At 41.6% G+C, this 20,546-nt stretch overlaps 1 protein-coding gene across 1 annotated transcript in view; it reads right to left on the reverse strand.

Annotated features, from left to right (window-relative positions):
• Positions 1 to 20,546, reverse strand: part of LOC126195052 (dipeptidase 1-like) — a 699,024-nt gene that overhangs the window by 25,219 nt on the left and 653,259 nt on the right. The window contains exon 11 of the mRNA XM_049933499.1: positions 3,052 to 3,127. Within this exon, the coding sequence (XP_049789456.1) occupies positions 3,052 to 3,127 (76 nt within the window). The remainder of the gene's footprint in view (positions 1 to 3,051; positions 3,128 to 20,546) is intronic.

Below are 20,546 nucleotides of genomic sequence, written 5' to 3' on the forward strand. Positions count from 1 at the left end.
CACCAATATCAGTGTGCTGACACCTGTACCAACACGTGGCCACCGCCCCTACTATCATATCCCAATGTCACTTCAGCCGTCTTCTTCCATAGACAACGGAAACTGCGCCGCTATTTATCTGAACTGTCAACTATAATGCTAAAGACGAATGTTGAAACCGAGCGAGGTGGCGCAGTGGTTAGACACTAGACTGGCATTCGGGAGGACGACGGTTCAATCCTGCGTCCGGCCATGCTGACTTAGGTTTTCCGTGATTTCCCTAAATAGCTCAACGCAAATGCCGGGACGGTTCCTTTGAAAAGGGCACGGTCGACCTCCTTCCCCAACCTTTCCTAATCCGATGAGACCGATGACCTCGCTGTCTGGTCTCCTTCCCCAAACAACCCAACCCAACCCCAACGAATGTTGAAAATTTGGTGGACTGATAAGGTACGGAATGAGGATGTTCTGTGAAGAATCGGAGGGGAAAATAAGATGTGGAAAAACTGACAAGAACGAGGGACAAGGTTATAAGACATCTGTTAAGTCACGAGGGAATGACTTCCGTGGTACTAGAGGGAGCGGCGGATGGCAAAAACCGTGGAGAAAGACAAAGACTGGAATACATCCAGCAAATAATTGAGGACGTGGGTTGCAAGTGCCACTCCGAGACGACGAGGTACGCACAGGAGAGAAGTTCGTGGCGGGCTGGATCAAACCAGTCAGAAGACTGATGAGAAAAAAAAAAGCTATCTTCCATCCCACTCCACATCACAGCTTGCCTCTTCACCATCTTTCCTCGCCCCTTCTCCCTTTGCTATTACAGCCGAGCACCAGACTCCTTGTCACTTTCTTCCCACTATCCACTCCCAAAACCTACCTTCGTTTGCACGGATATTGCCCCACGAACCTTTACATTTATACCACCATTCCTCAACGCTGCACAAGACATATTCTCCTTCCTAATTCTTTTTTCCTTTTTTACAGTTCAAGTCCTCCAGCTTTTTAGTGCAAGTGCAGAGTTTATTTGTAAAAGAACGCCACCGTTGCTGAAATATATAAATATATACACAATAGTATCCTTTTATAGACTATAAAACATATGTACAATTTGCAACTATTATTATTTTCAATCTATATTATTGTTATTATACCCTTTGGATGAAGAGCATAGCTCTGTACTGTAAATAGCCCGCCTAGCACCAGTTTGGGACGAGGAGTATCAAATACCAATTAAAAAAGAAAAGTCGTCATCGTGTTTGGCTACTAGTAATCCCGTTTATCAGAAATGCAGCGTGTTTAAAAAATGGCCATCCGACTTCGCAAGACTATATCATCTACAAAAATAAAAATAGAAATTTGGGGGGGGGGGGGACTTTAACTTCCTCATGAGTCTAAAAGATCTCTTAGCACCAGCTGTAAGTTGCGGCTTCATTTGATTGGGCGCAGGTATCTCTCTGATGCTTGTAGCTGGCTTGCTCGTCCACTAGCCATTACTGCACAATTACGAGAATCTGCTGGAAATTTCATTTTTCAACAGAAACGAGAGCTACCGGACTGGCGCCTGGATGTAGTAGGGTGTCTTAACAACGATTTGCTTTAACGATGGAGAGGCTGCAATGAGCATATGGGTTTTGCATTTCACCACTGGCCACCAACGTTTTCTGATCCTTTTTTTTCTTTTTTGACTTTCTGAAAGTTCCCGTATATGAACCTGTCTTTCTAACAGCTTTGCCTGGACTGTAAGGTCACATATCAACAGCATTAATTGCAGTAACCCCAGATGCTTTCTCAGAAGCATCTGTACATCCGATGGAGGCCGTATTAACTGTTGGTAAAACATAAATGAATGCTTTTAGTCCAAATGTAAATGTAAAAAGTAGCCGAAAGCTATATATGGTTGTTTATAAAATAAAAACTGTGTAGTGTTGTGTGTAAGTTAACACCTACCACAAATTTCTTTATTCAGGTAGAAAATATGGTCGTGTGAAAGAGGATGAGGCGTTTTGAAACACCTTGTACTATGTGAATTAATTGTAACATCCTCCCTACCCCTGCCAGCAGAGAATTTCCAGTATAGAAGAGTGCTTTCAATTGTACAATTACTGACCATAAAATTCTAGTTCGAGTTTTGGGTGAACACCAAGTGGGCTAAGCTGTGAGTGGGAAATTTTACTGAGGAGGGAGATGTACTAGGGTGGTCTGTGCACTACTGCAAAGCCACTGTGCCACGGTGGCGTAGTGGTTAGCGCATCTGCCTAGTGAGCAGGAGACCTGGATTCGTGCCCTTCATATAAGGTTTCATTCGTCGCTTCAGTCCGCTTGTATACATCATAGATATTTGAGACCTGAAAAGGCCTCTGGGGATCATGCAGTTTCATTTGATCCACTATCTTTGCCTGAAATTGTCACTATTTTACAGGAAGAATGGTAGAAGAACCCCTTGGAAACCATACAGGACGTGTATTTATCCATTCGGAGACGAGTGGAAACTGTTTTGAGCGCCACCGTTTTTTCTGCCCCGTACAAGACATGGTGAAGTGTCATGCTTTTGGTGCTTCCATATTGTTGTCCACCCCCTGTAGACTCATAGGCTACTGAAAATAATTTTCAAATTGGAACTTTAACATCAATAGTGATTCATATCCACTTTTCGACGTGACGTGTTGTTAAACTCTCAATTTCGAGAATCTTGTTAGTCGTTAAAAATTTGTATTACTGCAGTAAACTATGTTATCGAAAAGTTTCTGCCTGTTGATGTCCGCTTAGCGAGACAGCCATCAATTTCGTGAAGATTAGTGTCCACGTGCGTGGTAGTAAGCGCTTGTCTCCTCCTCTGTGGCACTACAAAAGCGAATCGTCGGTCCCACCGTTATTCGGAGCGGATTGTGGAGGAACGGCTACGATAAAATGTACAGTCAGGAAGCGGTGGCGCGTGGTGACAGCACGCCGCTATCGCGTGGCGAGCATCCCCTGGGAGACATTGGCAGCGCCGCAGGCTAACGTATGGCCGAGGTGCGAGGTGCTGACGCGGCGGCGCCGGGCTGGCCGTGTTTGGGGTTTGTTACCCACCTGTTGATGCCGTCGTACCCGGCGCCCAGGCCCACGTGGTCGTCACCCGCCACGTCGCGGATGTGCGTCAGGTGACCTGCGGGCACACAGCAAGCAGACGGTGCAGTCAGCAGGGCGGGGAACACACTCGGGGAAATGGATTTGGGTTCAGATAGTTAAAAAAAATTCCTCAAATGGCTCTGAGCACTATGGGACTTAACACATGAGGCCATCAGTCCCCCAGAACTTAGAACTACTTAAACCTAACTAACCTAAGGACATCACACACATCAATACCCGAGGCAGGATTCGAACCTGCGACCGTAGCAGCAGCGCGGTTCTGGACTGAAGCGCCGAGAATCGCTCGGCCACCGTGGCCGGCATAGATTTGGGAAAAACACAATAAGCGAGGGGTACCTTTTATAAAAAGGGTTTCGTTTCTTTGGATTTTCGTTGGTAAAAATACAGCCATTTAAAAATTATTTTTTAAAGTTAGCGAACACAGTATACAGTTATTTTACAGATATAAAGAGCAAGTCACCCACAGTTTTTACCGATTTTATTTCGTGACCGGTTCCATATATCGAAAGAGATTTTCTGCAAATGACGGTAAGCAAAAGGGCACTTACTTTTCTCAACTCTCGCATCAACAGAGATAGTGACGATGGTGAGGTCCCATACTCCGAGGAGAGTAGGGAACGATGCGGAACACCCGCACCGCCGACTAGGCAAGTTCATCTACATCTACATCTACATGATTACTCTGCAATTCACATTTAAGTGCTTGGCAGAGGGTTCATCGAACCACAATTATACTATCTCTCTACCATTTCACTCCCGAACACCGCGCGGGAAAAGCGAACACCCAAACCTTTCTGTTCGAGCTCTGATTTCTCTTATTTTATTATGATGATCGTTCCTACCTATGTGGGCTGGGCTCAACAGAATATTTTCGCATTCGGAAGAGAAAGTTGGTGACTGAAATTTCGTAAATAGATCTCGCCGCGACGAAAAACGTCTTTGCTTTAATGACTTCCACCCCAACTGGCGTATCATATCTGCCGCACTCTCTCCCCTATTACCTGATAATACAAAACGAGCTGCCCTTTTTTGTACCCTTTCGATGTCCTCCGTCAACGCCACCTGTTAAGGATCCCACACCGCGCAGCAATATTCTAACAGAGGACGAACGAGTGTAGTGTAAGCTGTCTCTTTAGTGGACTTATTGCATCTTCTAAGTGTCCTGCCAATGAAACGCAAACTTTGGCTCGCCTTTCCCACAATGTTATCTATGTGGTCTTTCCAACTGAAGTTGTTCGTAATTTTAACACGCAGGTACTTAGTTGAATTGACAGCCTTGAGAATTGTACTATTTATCGAGTAATCGAATTCCAACGGATTTCTTTTGGAACTCATGTGGATCACCTCACACTTTTCGTTCTTTAGCGTCAACTGCCACATGCCACACCATACATCAATGATGATGATGAAGACAACACAGCAACACCCAGTCATCACGAGGCAGAGAAAATTTCTGGCCCCGCCGGGAATCGAGCACGGTACCTCGTGCGCAGAAAGCGAGAACACTACCGCAAGACTACGAGCTGCAGACGAGATACTGAAGCAAGTACTTTTTTTAATGGAACGTCATACATTTTTAGCATCGTTCTAAAGCCCTTGGAAACAAGACTGTAGTGATATAACGCTTGTTGAAACTGTATTATTGGAATAAGGGAGAAACAAATATTGAAGTGTTCCTTTTTGTAGAATAATATAATTTCATTGACGTGTGTGAAGAACCAGTCTCCTTGGAATTGTTCTTTCCTTTCATAGCCTCTCCGTGAGGAGAAAGACCTCACACAATGTCTCGTTGTTTAATGAAATTCCAGAGTGGTCATTTATCGATGGTCAGCGATGTTTAAATGGCACCCGCCAGGGTAGCAGAGAGCGTTAACGCGCTGCTTCCTGGTCTCGGGGAGACGCACCGGCCCCGGATCGAATCCGCCCGGCGGATTAACGACGAGGGCCGACGTTCCGGCCAGCCTCGATGTGGTTTTTAGGCGGTTTTCCACATACCGCTAGGTGAATACCGGGCTTGTCCCCATGTTCCGCCTGAGTTACACGGCTCGCAGACATCTGAACACTTTCGCATTATTCCATGCATTACACTCGACGCAGACAGTTGGGGTACACTAATTCCGCCCTGGAGGGTACTGTGTGGCGGAAGGAAGGGCATCCGGCCACCCCTTCACCATTAACATGCCAAATCCGATTAACGATGGCTGACCCTGCGTAACTGCGGGACAAGGCTCAAGCGATAGAAGCGATTTTTAAAAGGCCTGTCGATAAAAAAATTGAAGTATAAAGAATCTTACGTTGTTTTTATATAATATTGTGCGTTCCCTCACTCTTGTTCTGTCTTTCTTCGGTGGTGTGAGTAGCGAACAGACATGCTACGTAAGTTGCGTTTAAAAACCATTGTTTTGTGGCTTAAAATCGTTAAATGTGATACTCATTTAGAAATACTGCAATTATTTTAAATCTGTCTACTCCTAGTACACATAAACATATGACATTTGTGTAAAATATTTCAAATCGGGAACTGCGAAGTTGGTAGCTCATTGTGAAGAGACGTATTGCGTTCAGTAATTAATATGCCTTTGCTCAAAGTAGTAATTAGACTGCTGATACACATTGACGACAGAAAGGTGGCAGGAATGTGAAACCGTGGCGATGTAGTGTAGTCGTGAACAGGATGGGAAAATAGAAAAATGAGTACCCAGGGAGGTATTTCATGCACCGTAAGGCAGCCCACCCAACTTACATTTACTCCACCCATGGCAGATGATGAAAACTGGGCTGCCCATTTTATGGTGCACGAATTATTTAACAGGCCATACTTCTATTTCCTGTCCAGTGTAACGGAGACTACCAAAATGTGACAAGTAAGAGGTCTTAGGTCACTTAAACACAACATAAAAATGAGTTAAGACTAAAGCTCGCTTTACAAGTAGCGTAAAATGGACACCTGTTTGCGTACCAGGTCCATGCAACAGTTTACACCGAGCATCTGAGCGATGTAAAATTTCTGTCTCGTTCCAATATTCTGTTCAGCGGAACGTTCGTGAAGTATGAAGACGGATGCGCATTAGTGCGCTTATAAATAAAAGGGGAGAGAGAGCACGTATTGTCTATGAAAGAGCGGTGTTTCATCGCAGCACCCAGTGACTGGCATGCTATGTCGCAAAGCAAGTTTTACAACACGTTTTACTCAGCTGGCCCAGGATGATACCGAATTTTTCAGTTATTTTAGTGCAAAAAGTTTGGTATCAAAGCATGAGTACAGAATAATATCGAGATCACATGCAAAGACACGGTTATGAGACTGTGTTATTCCGGTACAAATGTCTGGTTTTAGTTGGATATAGAAAATGAATTTCGGAGTAGTTGGTTGTTTGGTTTTGGGGAGGGGACCAAATAGCGAGCTCTTCGGATTAGGGAAGAGTATCGGCGGTGCCCATTCAAAGGAACCATCTCTGGAGTGATTTAGGGAAATCACTGAAAACCTAAATCAGGATGGCTGGACGCGGGTTTGAATCGTCGTCCTCCAGAATGCGAGTCCAGTTTGCTAACCACTGCGCCACCTCGTTCGGTGAATTTCAAAGTGTATTTATAGTAACGAAATATATTTTCTGAAAGACCGGATCCCAGAAATCAGTTGTTTTTGCATTTTTCTGTGAGAGGTCTTCCAGCAAGCCAATGCTTCGGAAGCGTTTCCATCTCTATGTAACTACGGCAACCTACATGAATTTGAAATCGTATAGTTTGCCTATGCAAATTAATAGTCTCGCACTTCCATCCATGTGTGGCATATATTTTGTTTCTCCTTAATTTTATTTCAAGCCTCTTCATTAGTTCTCCGATCTCCTCATCCAACATTCAGCATTCCTTATTTCAGAAACATCGATACTGCTCTTCTCTTAACTGTTTCCGCCGACATTTCATTTCCGTGTAGAGCTACGCTCTATGCAAATACATTCCGAAAGACCCACCCATGCAATGTTCAGCATTCGTCTGTTACACCTTCTTTCAAAAGTCTAGCCTGAACTTTTTTCCGTTAATATTTATTTACAAGGCTTTACTCTTTACAGTTACCTTCGGAAGACCTCTTGCCATCTCAACTTACACAAATACCTCTGTTTCAGTAACCCTTTTACGGTGTCAGTCTGCAAGTTGTATTCCCTATGCTTCAGCTATCGTTAAAATTTGTTGCATAAATAGCAAAACTCATCTGCTACTTTTACTGTCTTTTCTCAATTTATTTCAACTCTCCTTGTTGCACTTTCGTTTATATTTTATAACAGTACTTATGATCTTCGAATATAAACTCTATATGTATGTATTTTACCAGGTGTACCTTTCTAATTGTTTATTTCACTTTTTGTACTAGATGTAGTTTAACATTCCTACCAAAACATATGAATGTAAAATAAGTAGAATGCCTGGTTAGATGTAAGAGAGGGCCTCATGGCCCTAATCTTGCCAGGTTCAATAAATAAATAAATAAATAAATAAATAAATAAATATATTCATCTTATAACCTCTTAAAGGCTCCGTCAGTCTGCTGCCCTGATACACCATGTGTACGCAATACTACCGCCATCCCATGACTAATGTCACTTCTGTGTGTATATGTGATTATTATGATTTGAAAACAGGATCCGATTCACTGACCACACAGATAAGTTCCTTCTCTTCGTTTCAAAGAGTAGCACAAATATGTCTTGGCCTTGTCTCGTATCTGGATTTGGCAATGCTAGTGATAGAGGGTGCCCGGATGCACTTCCTATCGGAAACCATTTTTCCCTCATTTTTCGGTACGGGTTTATAATTCCCATTGTCTACGTCAAGTGTTAGCCTATCTAAAACTATGAGAACTTTTACGAAGCGTTTTAGAATAATGTAACTGAGGTGGGACATGGGAAACAGCCCAGTATTCATTTAGTCGGACGAGGGAAACCGCCTAAAGACAACATCCAGCATGGGTAGCACATTGGCCTTCGCCATTAATCCATGGGGCGGGGAATTGGATCCGGAGCCGTCGTTTCTCCCCGAAACCCGAATGTCATGGGCAAACCCGCGGAGCTATCAGGCTGAGTTTCAAACAATAGTATAGTGATGAGATTTAACTGTTAATAGTGACTATAGAAGTAACTTTTCCCTGTCAACACATATTTGACTCGTTCCACAGCCCTCAGTGTTCCCTGTTGTGAGCGAAATCCAAGGGAAGTTGGTAATGTAATGCGTGTAGTGACAGTCATCGTTACGAGAACATCAAGTGAGTAACAAGATGAGATCTAAACATATACTTTCGGGGAAAGGAGCAGAGCACAGCATTAACTTTTTAAGTACCCTGTTCTTCATTGTATTTCGATTGTCAGTTCATGAGTTTCCAGCATGTATCTGATAATGTTTTTGTCTTCTTTTGAGTGCAACATCGTCACAGGTACACGTCTATGTCGGTAGAAAACTGGTCTTACGTACATTTTAAACAATTTATTGCAAGACATTCCTACTAGCTAGTGTTTCTGAATTATTCTAGCCAAACACCTGTCATATTAGTTTTTGCAGATTCTGCAGCACGGCGGAAATAATCAGTATTGTGGGAAAATGTATCCGGGGCAATTCGTAACATGCAGCACAAAACTGTATTTGGTATGGAACGTATTTTCAGTAATATTTCCCCGATAGCTGTCACTATTCATTCTCGCACACCTCATGGAGCACGAGGGAAAGAAAATTATAACTTTTGCACTAATTACACGTCATGAATCGTTACAGCATTTTATCTAAATTACAAAACTTTTCTGGTTTAAATTTCGTATAAACATACAGAAGAGCTGCTACGGAACGTCTGTCAGATTGAGATCAATAAGAAATGAAATTTATAGGACGGCCAGGCGGATATGGGAGCTGGATGCTATGAAAATTGCATGGGACCACGCTTTCGGTATGCTGAATGTTTTATTACTTCATTAGGTGCTGCGGAAACCTCTGCAAGCGTTTCCGCTCGAACTTCCGGGAAGAAATATCTCAGGTTATGTCGAATTCAGTGCTTAATTCAGTGATTAAATTCTGCCTATTCCTTTCTCTCTACAAGTGCGTATGAGTATGTGTGTGTGTGTGTGTGTGTGTGTGTGTGTGTGTGTGTGTGTGTGTGTGTGTGTGTGTAGGTGGGACTGGATTGAATGCGAGTGGATATTCTTCTTTATAATGACCTGACTGCAATTTCATTGATTTACATGTATAAGTGTGGTGAAAAATCATTAAATCAAAATGCAGTTTTACGCGATGTCTTGTACATTGCCTCATGTGTGTTTATTACTCTTCCAGGCATGGAAAAAGAAATGGACTAGGAAGACAATCGTATTTCAAAAGAAATGATTGAAGCTGCATGTAATCAAAACAAAAGGAAGAACCGAAATTACTTAAAGAGTGCGCAGAAAGACCGTTTTCAAAACTTGAAAAAAAGGCTCTAATAATTATACTTCATGGAAAAGTGGCAGACAAGAAAAATCTGTTGACTTTTAGCTGTCTCTCTACAATGTATAAGACATTTACTTAAACTTTCACAAAAGCATATGTAAACGAACAAGACTGTATTAGAAACGTATGTAGTGTAATGAATCATTTGGCACATGAACTAGATTATAGAATGAGTAAATGACATTGAACTACGACTGCGTCAGAAAGCCGTGCATTCTGCGAAAACTTTGGACTCACTTTCTAAAAAAAATCGATACTGACAAGCTCTCAGAAACTAAACATTAAGTTGATACGCTCAAGATTAAAAATGCATTTGCTATGGGAGCCATTATATTTTATCATGATAAGCAGAGATTCAGAATGGACAGGGGAATCATACAAGGAGATTCAACACTAACACAATTGTTTTTGTCATCTCTAGAACAAGATTTGATATCCTTTAACTGAAGCATAGGGTCCTTAACTGAAGAATAAATGTTGACACGACATCGACTGTATCTTTCTAGTGCAGATAAACATCGACAACGAATGAAAGAGCATAGTGGGCTACGTTTGGAAATTATTTACCAGCTTGAAAATGTGTCACAGAAACAATAAAATGATGTACAACCAACATGTAGAAAATCTGGCACAAATTAAAAGAGTATTAATTGATTCGATTATTGAAATGTTGCAACTACTTGATAGCACTGGATGAAAAAATCAGTAAAAACATGAAGTTACGCATTTGTCCATATATGGTCCACACAGGCCCTCCCGACCGGAGTGTCATTCTCTGCCAGTAACGTCACTGGATGCGGCATGGAGGAGCGTGTGGTGAGCACAACGGTCTCCTGTCGGTATCGGATTTTTGACACTGCAAACGCTACCTATCGGACGAATAGCTCCTCAGCTGGTCTCTCAGGCCAATCAGGGCTGGCCTTGGAACCTCTAACTTTCATTCAGGTAGCACCTCAGTTGACCCCACGAGGCTGAATACACCCCATCCCAATCCTTCCGCCATGAAAAAATCCCTGCCCGTCTCGGGAATCGAACCCTTGTCCTCGGTATTGCAGACGGATACATTGACCGCTGAGCTATGGAGATGGAATATTACCTAGAAATAACTAGAGCTTAAATCTTAGGCATAAAGAATTTGAATCTTCAGTAAGAACTACGTATTAAGGTTTGGGACAAATGATTACCTTCGGTGACAGGGGTACGAAAAATCCTTTGCAAAAGACTGGGCTCATGTTTAATTTTAATGATTTCTTTTAAATGAGTCTAAGTTTACTAACTTATGGTAAGAGACATTGCTCAAGACGGACAATAAATGCAAACACCGCCGTGTTTGATGTCGGTGGATACTGCTTTGGATTTGGCACACCGTGATTTCAGTAGTTTCAATGTAGGTTATATAGAATGTAGCTTCTATCTTCATTTGTATTTGCGTAGTAAAAGGTGCAAGACGGCAGATTATCTGGCCTCTTCGTTCAATTTTAAATGCCATCAAACCTGCCTATTTTGCATTTCTAAAATCTGAATTTGCGTACGTGCAGATTAATGCCATTTCGTTACCGTAATAAGCTGTCGTGCAAAGTAGTAGTAGTAGTAGTAGTAGTAGTAGTAGTAGTAGAGGCGTTTTGTGGGCGCACGACAGCAAGGTCTTCAGCGCCCGTTCAGTATCATAGTGAGACGGGTGTCAAGAAAAAAAAAAAAAAAAAAACTCAGAACATTTACATAAAACGGAACATAAAACACGGGGAACAATCATTGAAAAATAGGTGCTCACCAACACCGAAGCGTGGGATGAAGCAGGGCGTCAGCAGTAAAACATGGACAACACAGGAAGAAAATGGTAGAGGGAGCTAAAACAATGTAGCGGATGGAAGTGGCTGGCTGACCGCAAGGAAAAAAGGGAGGAGTCAGCCACTCTGCAATACACTAAAAGTTGAGGCCAGAGTCCAGACACATTACAAAACTTAAAAACCCTAGACACACACGTCTCATCGTTAGCTAAAACAGAAGGCAGATCCCCATCAACTTGTGCTTCTGCCCTTGCATCACGGTATAAAATGCAGTCTGTTAAAATGTGCTGGACAGAGATGTGCACACCACAAGCATCACAAAACGGAGGATCCTCCCGCCGTAATAAATAGCTATGCGTCAGAGGACAGTGCCCGATCCGAAGACGTGTGAGGGCCACCTCTTCCCGCCTGAGCAACCGGCAGGAGGAACGCCACGACCGAGTGGTTGACTTTACCGACCGCAGTTTATTGGCCGTCACCGCCAGCCATTCGTCCTCCCACAACTCCATGCACTTCCTGTGGAGTGCAGCGATGACTGACTGCAAGGGGATAGGACACTGGACCACATCCTGCTCTCTGCAGGCCTCCTTGGCAGCCCGATCAGCCTGTTCATTGCCCCATATGCCGACATGACCAGGCACCCAGCAGAAAGATACCTCTTTACCCCGCAAAGTAGGTACTTACACGATATGCACCGGTATGTACATGATCGGTAGCATGATGCATGTATATCGTAATACTATTCATGTCAAGTAGGAGACGAGTGGGAACTTTTGTAGTGTGGGGATGCCAACCACTCACAACAGCAGGTGGTGGGCCGACTTGCCATCACTGGCAGTTGCGAACCGAGCCCTGACCCCGAGCTGGCAGCTTTCTCTTTTGATGTCGGGTCTCAAGGGTAAAAGCGAAGGACGCTTGCTATTTTTACAATAGCTGGGGCAGTTTTCTCGCGAAAGCCTCGTGTTCTGGGTAGCAACGCGCCAGTTCGGCGCTTTGGCTGTGCTATTATCTGGGATGTTTCGGTGAAATGATAGCCGAGCTCCACGGAAGAACCGATAGAACGGCACCGAGTGTCGCACTCCGATTATATTCCGTTGGCCCCTGGAAGATTCCCACGCTAAGTCCTGGTGGAGACTTCGATAGGCTGCTCAACTGTTACGTCAGTTGGCGGGAAGGAATGGTATTGACGCCCGGGTTGACAGAGTAATGTAGTGGCAGCCTAGACAAATTTGTTGTAAGGCCGCAATTGGTGAAAGCTTTGTTTATCGGCGACGACTGTCCTAGTTCTAGCGCAAGTGGAATGCTCACTCTCTGGGCAAGGTTTGGAAGAGAATAGGAGAGTTGGTTCCTGGCCTCCAGACGAGTTGGTTGCGTACTTTGCCGCCTTTGCCGCTGAATAATTTCATTAACAGTTTTACTTGTCCGGCCACCCGGACAAACACTTGGTTCTTTTTTTCGTGCTCGCGCTTCTGTCGATTTCCAAGGGGGTGACCATCTCCATGCAGTGGCCGACCAAGAGCAGCAGCAGCCACCAGCACCCCGCCTGGCACCGTACTGTCGTTAATAAACGCACTTCCGGCCAGTAGGGGCTCACATGATTTTTCAGCCGCCCAAAATTCGAATCAAGGATTTTTAGCGTTTCCATCCGTAGAACCACTTTGCTTCCTTAGATGATAACGTGGTACTGAATCACATTAGCAACATATTTATCGATGTTATACAATTCACCTGTTCTCTTCCCTCGCCCTTCTCGTAATAGAGGAGAAGAACACTAGATTACATGCAGTGTTCTCTGCAATACCTATACCAGGTGAGGACTATTTAACGTTTATTTTACGTTAACATACGTGATTGTTCCTAGAACAAATTCATAAATTTTTAAATAAAATAAATATAAATGTATATTTGTAGGACGGCATTTATCTGTCAAACAGTCACGCTCACCAGGATCTTTTCCCATCATTTTTGGAGGGGATCTTTTATCAGTTACTTTAATGATTAGGTTATATGAGAGGCTAGCCATTTAATGTAGGGTTTATATCAGAGCCGTTGTAAGTCTACATTACAAACATTGTGCAGATTGAATGTAAACTCACTTGCGTGTGATTTACACACACCATGATTCTGACCCTTCACTTGCATATTAGTTTATGGTAACAAACAGCAAACACGATTCCTTAAGAAAGTACTTTGAAAAATATATTAACATGACCCGGTAAGGGGATGAGCCAGTAACCACCACAGACTTATTGCGAGTGTTAAAAGCTAGATTACCCATACATATTAGAGAAAAATTATTTAATGTTACAGACACCGATCTGAAAGAATTTCTGTCTGTAATTGATTCTCTGGATCTAGTGCAAGAAGACGCCAGAAAAAATTCTGACGTGATCAGCAATAATAATAGTCCTAATAGAAAAAATTCATGGAATGGAAATAATGGAGATAGGGGCGAAGGTACTCCAAAGAAAAATAAAATTAAAGCTTATAGTAACGGAAAATACAATAATAATAATAGTAGTAGGAATCCATACAACCAAAATCTTGGTTATCCTAATAATAATAACAGTAATAATCAAAAGGCCGAAGAACACCAACAACCGAATGGTAATAAGAGGCCGTACCACAATGAAAACCCAAACAATAACAATAACTACCGAAAGAGACGAAATGACAACAGGTCAGACAGTCCATATAAAGACAAGCCTAAAAATATGCGGGGTAACAGTGAATATTGGCGACATCCAGGGCCAAGTCATTGGCAGCCGCAGCAAAATTCTATCAATTCAGGTGAGCCAATAAATTATGTACAGGCTATACCTATACAAAGCAATCAATAATCACCGTGGTGGGATCCAAGCAGGCCTCCTCCGACTGAAAACTCACAAAATGTTAGAATAGTGGAGGTACCTTCGGAAACAAAACAAAACATTCAAAAGCCAACAAACTAATTTCGGTCCCTGTAGGCCTTCGCCAGGTGACCGAGGCCAACAATGAAGGCAATAGGTCGACAGAACAAAAAATAAACATGATAGAGTATCAGGATGGCAACAGGATTGAAGATGAGCTATATCAGGAACCTGCTGTCTCTGATAAGCCACAAAGGGTAAATATCCAAACAAGTGTCACCGGAGCTGTAAATGGTGTAACAACTACTATTCTGCTTGACACAGGTGCGAATGTATCAGTTATGAACACGCAGTTTTTCAAGAAGGTATCGGAGATAAGGAGATTGCCGATTTTGCCGGTTGCAAATTTTAAGTTTATAGGGGCATTGGGAAACAAGGCACAGAGTATAAAATACCAGACACAGGTGGAAGTTTCCTTGGGAAATGATCGCTTATTATGCACGTTCCTACGAATCGATAACTTGTCAGTACCGGTGCTTCTGGGTCTCGAGTTCCTTCGGGAAAGAGAAGCTGTAATTGATCTCGCCCGTGGGACATGTGCACTTAAGTACCAACAGCGACCCATAACATTAATGCTGAATCGGGAGTTCGGTGCGAACCTTCCGCTGATGAGAAAAATGAATCTTTCTGTCAGCAAACAAAAGTTGTTAGTGTTGGATCATAAGCACCCACAGATGTGTCACAGAAAGCGAAATATCGATGCACCCCACAACGTGAGTGACATCGTCACAACAATAGAAGAGAAAGTACAGGAGGCAACTTGCATTAATGCTTCAGAGGCTAGACAATTAACAGAATTATTATCCGGATACGTCGAAGTATTCACTGAACGCTCTGGAATCATAAAAGATTACCAGTATAATATGAAAGTATATCCGCACAAGACCTATTGCAGAGCATCTTACTCGGCCCCCTGGACTAAGAAAAACGAAGTGAATATACAAAGGACCAATCAGAAGTGCAAGTGCACTATCCCATAACTGTAAATATAATGTTTATGGTAAAATAATTAGCAGTAATAATTTGATAATATTATGTATGTATTAGTTTATAAGCTTTTATGTCAAGTATTACACTGCATTGTTGATGAATTATTTGAACAAGGAGTAGAGAATCCCCATAATAAATGTATTTTTACTCTAAAAGGGATAAATAACTTGATAAACACTTGAGTGTTGTTGCATTAAATGTGAGGAATTTTACCTTCCTATACGTAGGATAGAGATGATTAAAATGCTTAAGTAATATATTTTTTCGTGTGTAAGAATGGATATAACAAAAATATTTTCATAAGATCGAGTCATGTTGTCCCACACACGTAGTGAGTGTTGGTGGTGCGTGAGCTGTGTGATTGATAAAAAATAAATAAATAAATAAAAAATAAAATAAACTGCTTTCACCATTAGTGAAACGAAATCTGAATGTGTACTGATTTACGTACACGGTTTCATTACAAAGTCATTTAAAATGCTCTTATGAGCAACATTCCGGTTAGATAAACCGAACGTGGACATCTCTCCCAAAAACATGGTAATAACAACCCCAATAAAAAAATAAAAAATATAAATATATGTATCTACAATAAAAATGGAAATGTACTGTTATCTGGACAGTTCAGTAATGATCTCATAGTCAAGATAATGTAGCAGATTCTGAAAGTTTTATATTGTCTCATGTTTATTTGACAGTGTAAAATTTTAAATTTTGTTATTCAGTCGTGGTAATATGAACTTACGTGCAAGTGTACCAGACCACATTATTTGAAAAGTGTCATTTGCATATAGATTGTCTGTTAAGTACTGTGGAAAACTACTGACAGCAATCAGAACAGTGAAACGAGTTTCGCAGGAACTAGTGGACGCGTGAAGAACTGTGATTTACATTGTGAATAATGATGAACAGTGATAAAAACTGTTATCACGTAACCTTATGAACGCTCTTGGAGTGTCAAAGTTAGCATCAATGCTATGAACGTTGAGTACTGTTGACTGTGTTGATAATTAATTTGAACTGATGACTTTTAGTAGTTTGATATGAAGCGTCTCCACGTGCCAAATTTAATGTGACAGACTGTACAGCCAGCCGCACGGCAAAACAATAATACACGTTGGCTACGCAGCGCGTCACGAAAATATTTACTTTCCGCTTAAGTAAACGAAGCACACTACGGACACTTGTATGATTAACGGTGCAGTGTTGAAAATATGCATATTGTGATGAACTAACATGTGAATCACTACATTGTGTTGAACAGTGTCAAAATACAGAACATACTCCAAAAACAGTCTAAATCCATCCTTGTGAATGCAAGTGAAATGGACACTAATAAACTTTTCCACAGGATGAGAATAGTAATTATCTTGTCACTGATGTTTATATTTTGACATTTCATGTACCCGTCTTAAACTGAGGGACGTGGGAAAGGAGAAACAAGACCTGCTGCAGCGCGACTTCTAGCCAGCAGCAGATCCAAACCACGATGCAGCCGACGGCAACCAACGCCCCACCGACTCGGCCGGGGGCGGTCTAGCAGCAGCCACTGCCTGTCTGCGGTCCAACGGCTCGACACGAGGGCGGTCTTACGACGTCAGCAGCGAATTCTTATGACATTCGATGAATGAGTGACTTTGGAAATTATGATATACCACCATGAAAAAACATTCATTATCTCAAATGCTTACAACAGAGTCATAAATTTGCATTTTCCAGCATATTTTTTTTACATTCATGTCAAGCCTGACTGTTAAAAGTAGGTGTCTGTATTTTCTTGAAGCCCCTTGGACGGTTTTATTTCCGGTTTTCCGAGTCCATTGAACCCAAATGGGGGGGGGGGGGTAAGTTAATCCGGGAAGTATCCGCAGCAATTTCCGAGATAATACAGTCACTGAAGTCATTTAAACTACTCGATTCAACTATAATTTTGTCATGTCTAAAACAACATTGAAACTAAACATTTGCATCTTGAGAGTAGCAAATCTACGTGGATTACGTGGACTGATAAAAAAAAATACACAATAGATAAACAAATTTTTTTTCTCAGCCCAAGGGGCATTGTAACATCTACGTGATAAATTTTTGGCTACAGTGCGACGAGAGGAAATTATGCCTCTAACAGTTATAAACATTATGTATTCGACGTATGAAAACACAATAAAAACTTATAAATATTAAGTATTTATATAATATTCCATGATGTAATTAGACATATCGATGTGTATCATACAAAGACAATGATAATTGTAAATTCCTTTTATGATCTGTGATTGTCTTCTTTTGTTTTTTTACCTTTTGTTGGTTGGCTTTTGTAGATTGCGGACCCATATCGAACTGAGGTCTGTTAAGAAATTGTAATTATTTGTTACTTATTACTTGAAAATAGAGTTTATTATTATTATAAATATGAGTGAATAATTATTCGTAACTTTAATTCCTCTCTCGGTAAGCATTATCTGTGTTAACTATTTCTTTCCGCTGCAAGGAGTGCAGCCATTGATGATAGCGATTTGTATCGCGTTTTTGTCTGTGTTTTCCTTAGAAACAAATCAAATGTTTGCTTGATGAAGTCTAAATAGTGCACAATACGAAAGTAGATTTTATAGCGTTTAATAACCATTTTAAATATTTACTTACTTGCTCTAACAATAGAAAGTCTCTATCAATTGTCTGCCGCCATCTTAACAATTATCTCAGCGGCAAATTCAAATTTAAATTACGCAAATCTGCAGACATAAATGCCAAACGTAATACAAATGTGTAAAAATAAATGTGCACCGGTGGTCCCGAACTCATTTTAATGAAAATAATTCGAATGAGATTGGTTCTTTAAAAACAGTGCTCATAGCACGATCGTTATAACAAACTTTTCTTGGTGATGTATGGAGCCGAAATTAATTACGCACAAGTTGCGAAGAATATTGTTTCAGGTAACATACGTCAGCGTTGTGCGCGGCTGATATTCGGTGGTTTTAATTATCATTTTGCTGAAGATAACTGCTTCCATCATAATCCATAGTTGTATAGAATCTGTTGTATGAACTGTGATTTAGTGACACTTACACAACTTACAGACAACACTTTAACACGACGTTAACTTGGAGTTCTTTAGCAACTTGCCGGCCGTAGTGGCCGAGCGGTTCTAGGCGCTACAGTCTGGAACGGCGCGACTGCTACAATCGCAGGTTCGAATCCTGCCTCGGGCATGGATGTGTGTGAGGTACTTAGGTTAGTTAGGTTTAAGTAGTTCTAAGTTCTCGGGGACTGATGACCTCAGCAGTTAAGTCCCATAGTGCTCACAGCCATTTGAACCATTTTAGCAACTTGATCAAATCTTTAGCCGGGAGAAAAATTATTTAGTAATTACTCAATGTAATAAAATAAGATTATCATTTTCATTTACAAATTAGTTAAATACCAAACCACTGAATAACACAGCGAACGCCACAATGTGAGAGTGTGAACTTTCTGGTCGTAGTAACAACTCCCCGTGGCATGTTTCATGTTCTGTACGGATGATTTTGGCGATCACCTCTTACGAAGAAGACAACTGAAACGACCGAATGCTTAACTCGCGATTAGTTGTGGGTCTGTGACAGGTAGAACGTGAAAATTAGTCGGGTCGGACTTACTAAAGTTCTGGCTGCTTTTCGAGTGAATATTTGTTATACAGACGGTGAACTTTGAATGATGTCACGCTAATATATTAAATACGGACTTAGTAGCCATTTAATGTGTTTCAGTAGGAATAAAAATCAGAGTTCATATAATATTAAACGCTTTTCTGCAAGTAGACTGAAGATCCCGAACGCCCGATTTTTTAATCATGAACTTTCAGGAACTGACTGTCAGCTGCCTCTCTGTGGTAGCTATTGCTTTACATTGCCTAGCACGTATCTGCTACCACAGAGGGAAGGGACGTCGGAAAGAATCATATCGGCGTAGGTGGACTGAACCATAACGTTAGCAAAAACGCAAACGACCGACCCCTTCCCCCGCCGCAGTATGCGTTGTTTTATAGATTAAATTAATGAAAATTCTGTATTTGCATTGCTAAGACGAGCATCGATGTCCTGCTTGTGATCAGTACATTTGGAAGGAGTGGGCTGATAAAGTCATCCCAACTAAAACGAATTAACGATGGGGTGGCGGTAATAATTTTTCTTTGATATTTTATTTCTCTTTTATACATGAGTACGATGGACAATAGAGAAAGAATTCTGACGTTGCGTTTGATAATGGAAACAAGACTGAAGAAAATTCGAGGCATGTTCATTGGATTTGTCGACCTGGAAAAGCGCTCGGCAATGTAATATGCTGCAAGATGTTCGAAATTTTGAGGAAAAAAGGGGTCAGACGAGTAATATAGAATACCTACAAGAACCAAGAGAGAAAAGTGAGAGATGAAGAACGAAGGGCTCTTATGAATAAGCCTTTAAGACAGGGATATAGTCTTTCGTCCCTTCTGTTCAATCTATACATCGAAGCAGCTTGTGGTCTTACGGTAGCGTTCTCGCTTCCCGCGCGCGGGGTCCCGGATTCGATTCCTGGCGGGGTCAGGGATTTTCTCTGCCTCGTGATGACTGGGTGTTGTGTGTTGTTCATCATCATTGACTCGCAAGTCGCCGAAGTAGCGTCAACTAAAAAGGACTTGCAATACAGTGGCCGAACTTCGCCGCTTGGGGCCTCCCAGCCAACAATGCCATACGATCATTTCACAATCTTTCGTCCCTTCTGTTCAATATATACATCGAAGAAGAAATTACGGTAATAAAAAAAAAAAGGTTCAAGATTGGAATGAAAATTCAGGGTGAAAGGATGTCAATGATAAGATACGCTGACGAAATTGCTGTCCTTATGGAAGTCAAGAAGATTACAGGACCTGCTGAATAAAGTGAACAGTCTAATGGGTACAGAATATAGGATTGAGAGTAAATTGACGAAAAATGAAAGTAATAAGCCGTAGCAGAAATAAGAACAGAAAGAAACATAACTTCGTTATTGGTGATCAAGAAGTAGGTGAAATTAATAAATTCTGTTGCCTAAGCAGCAAAATAGCCCATGACGATTGCAGCAAGAAGGACATCAAAAGCAAACTAGCACTGGCGAAAAGGGCATTCCTGTCCAACAGAAGTCTATTAGAATCAAACACACGCGTTAATTAGAGGAAGAAATTTCTGATAATGTACTGCTTGCACACAGAACTGAAGCATTAGAGATGTTGAGCAACAGAAGAATATTGCAAATTAGATGGATTGTTAAGATAAAAAATGAGGAGGTT

This window comes from Schistocerca nitens, chromosome 7 (genome assembly GCF_023898315.1).
Source record: "Schistocerca nitens isolate TAMUIC-IGC-003100 chromosome 7, iqSchNite1.1, whole genome shotgun sequence".
Taxonomy (NCBI): domain Eukaryota; kingdom Metazoa; phylum Arthropoda; class Insecta; order Orthoptera; family Acrididae; genus Schistocerca; species Schistocerca nitens.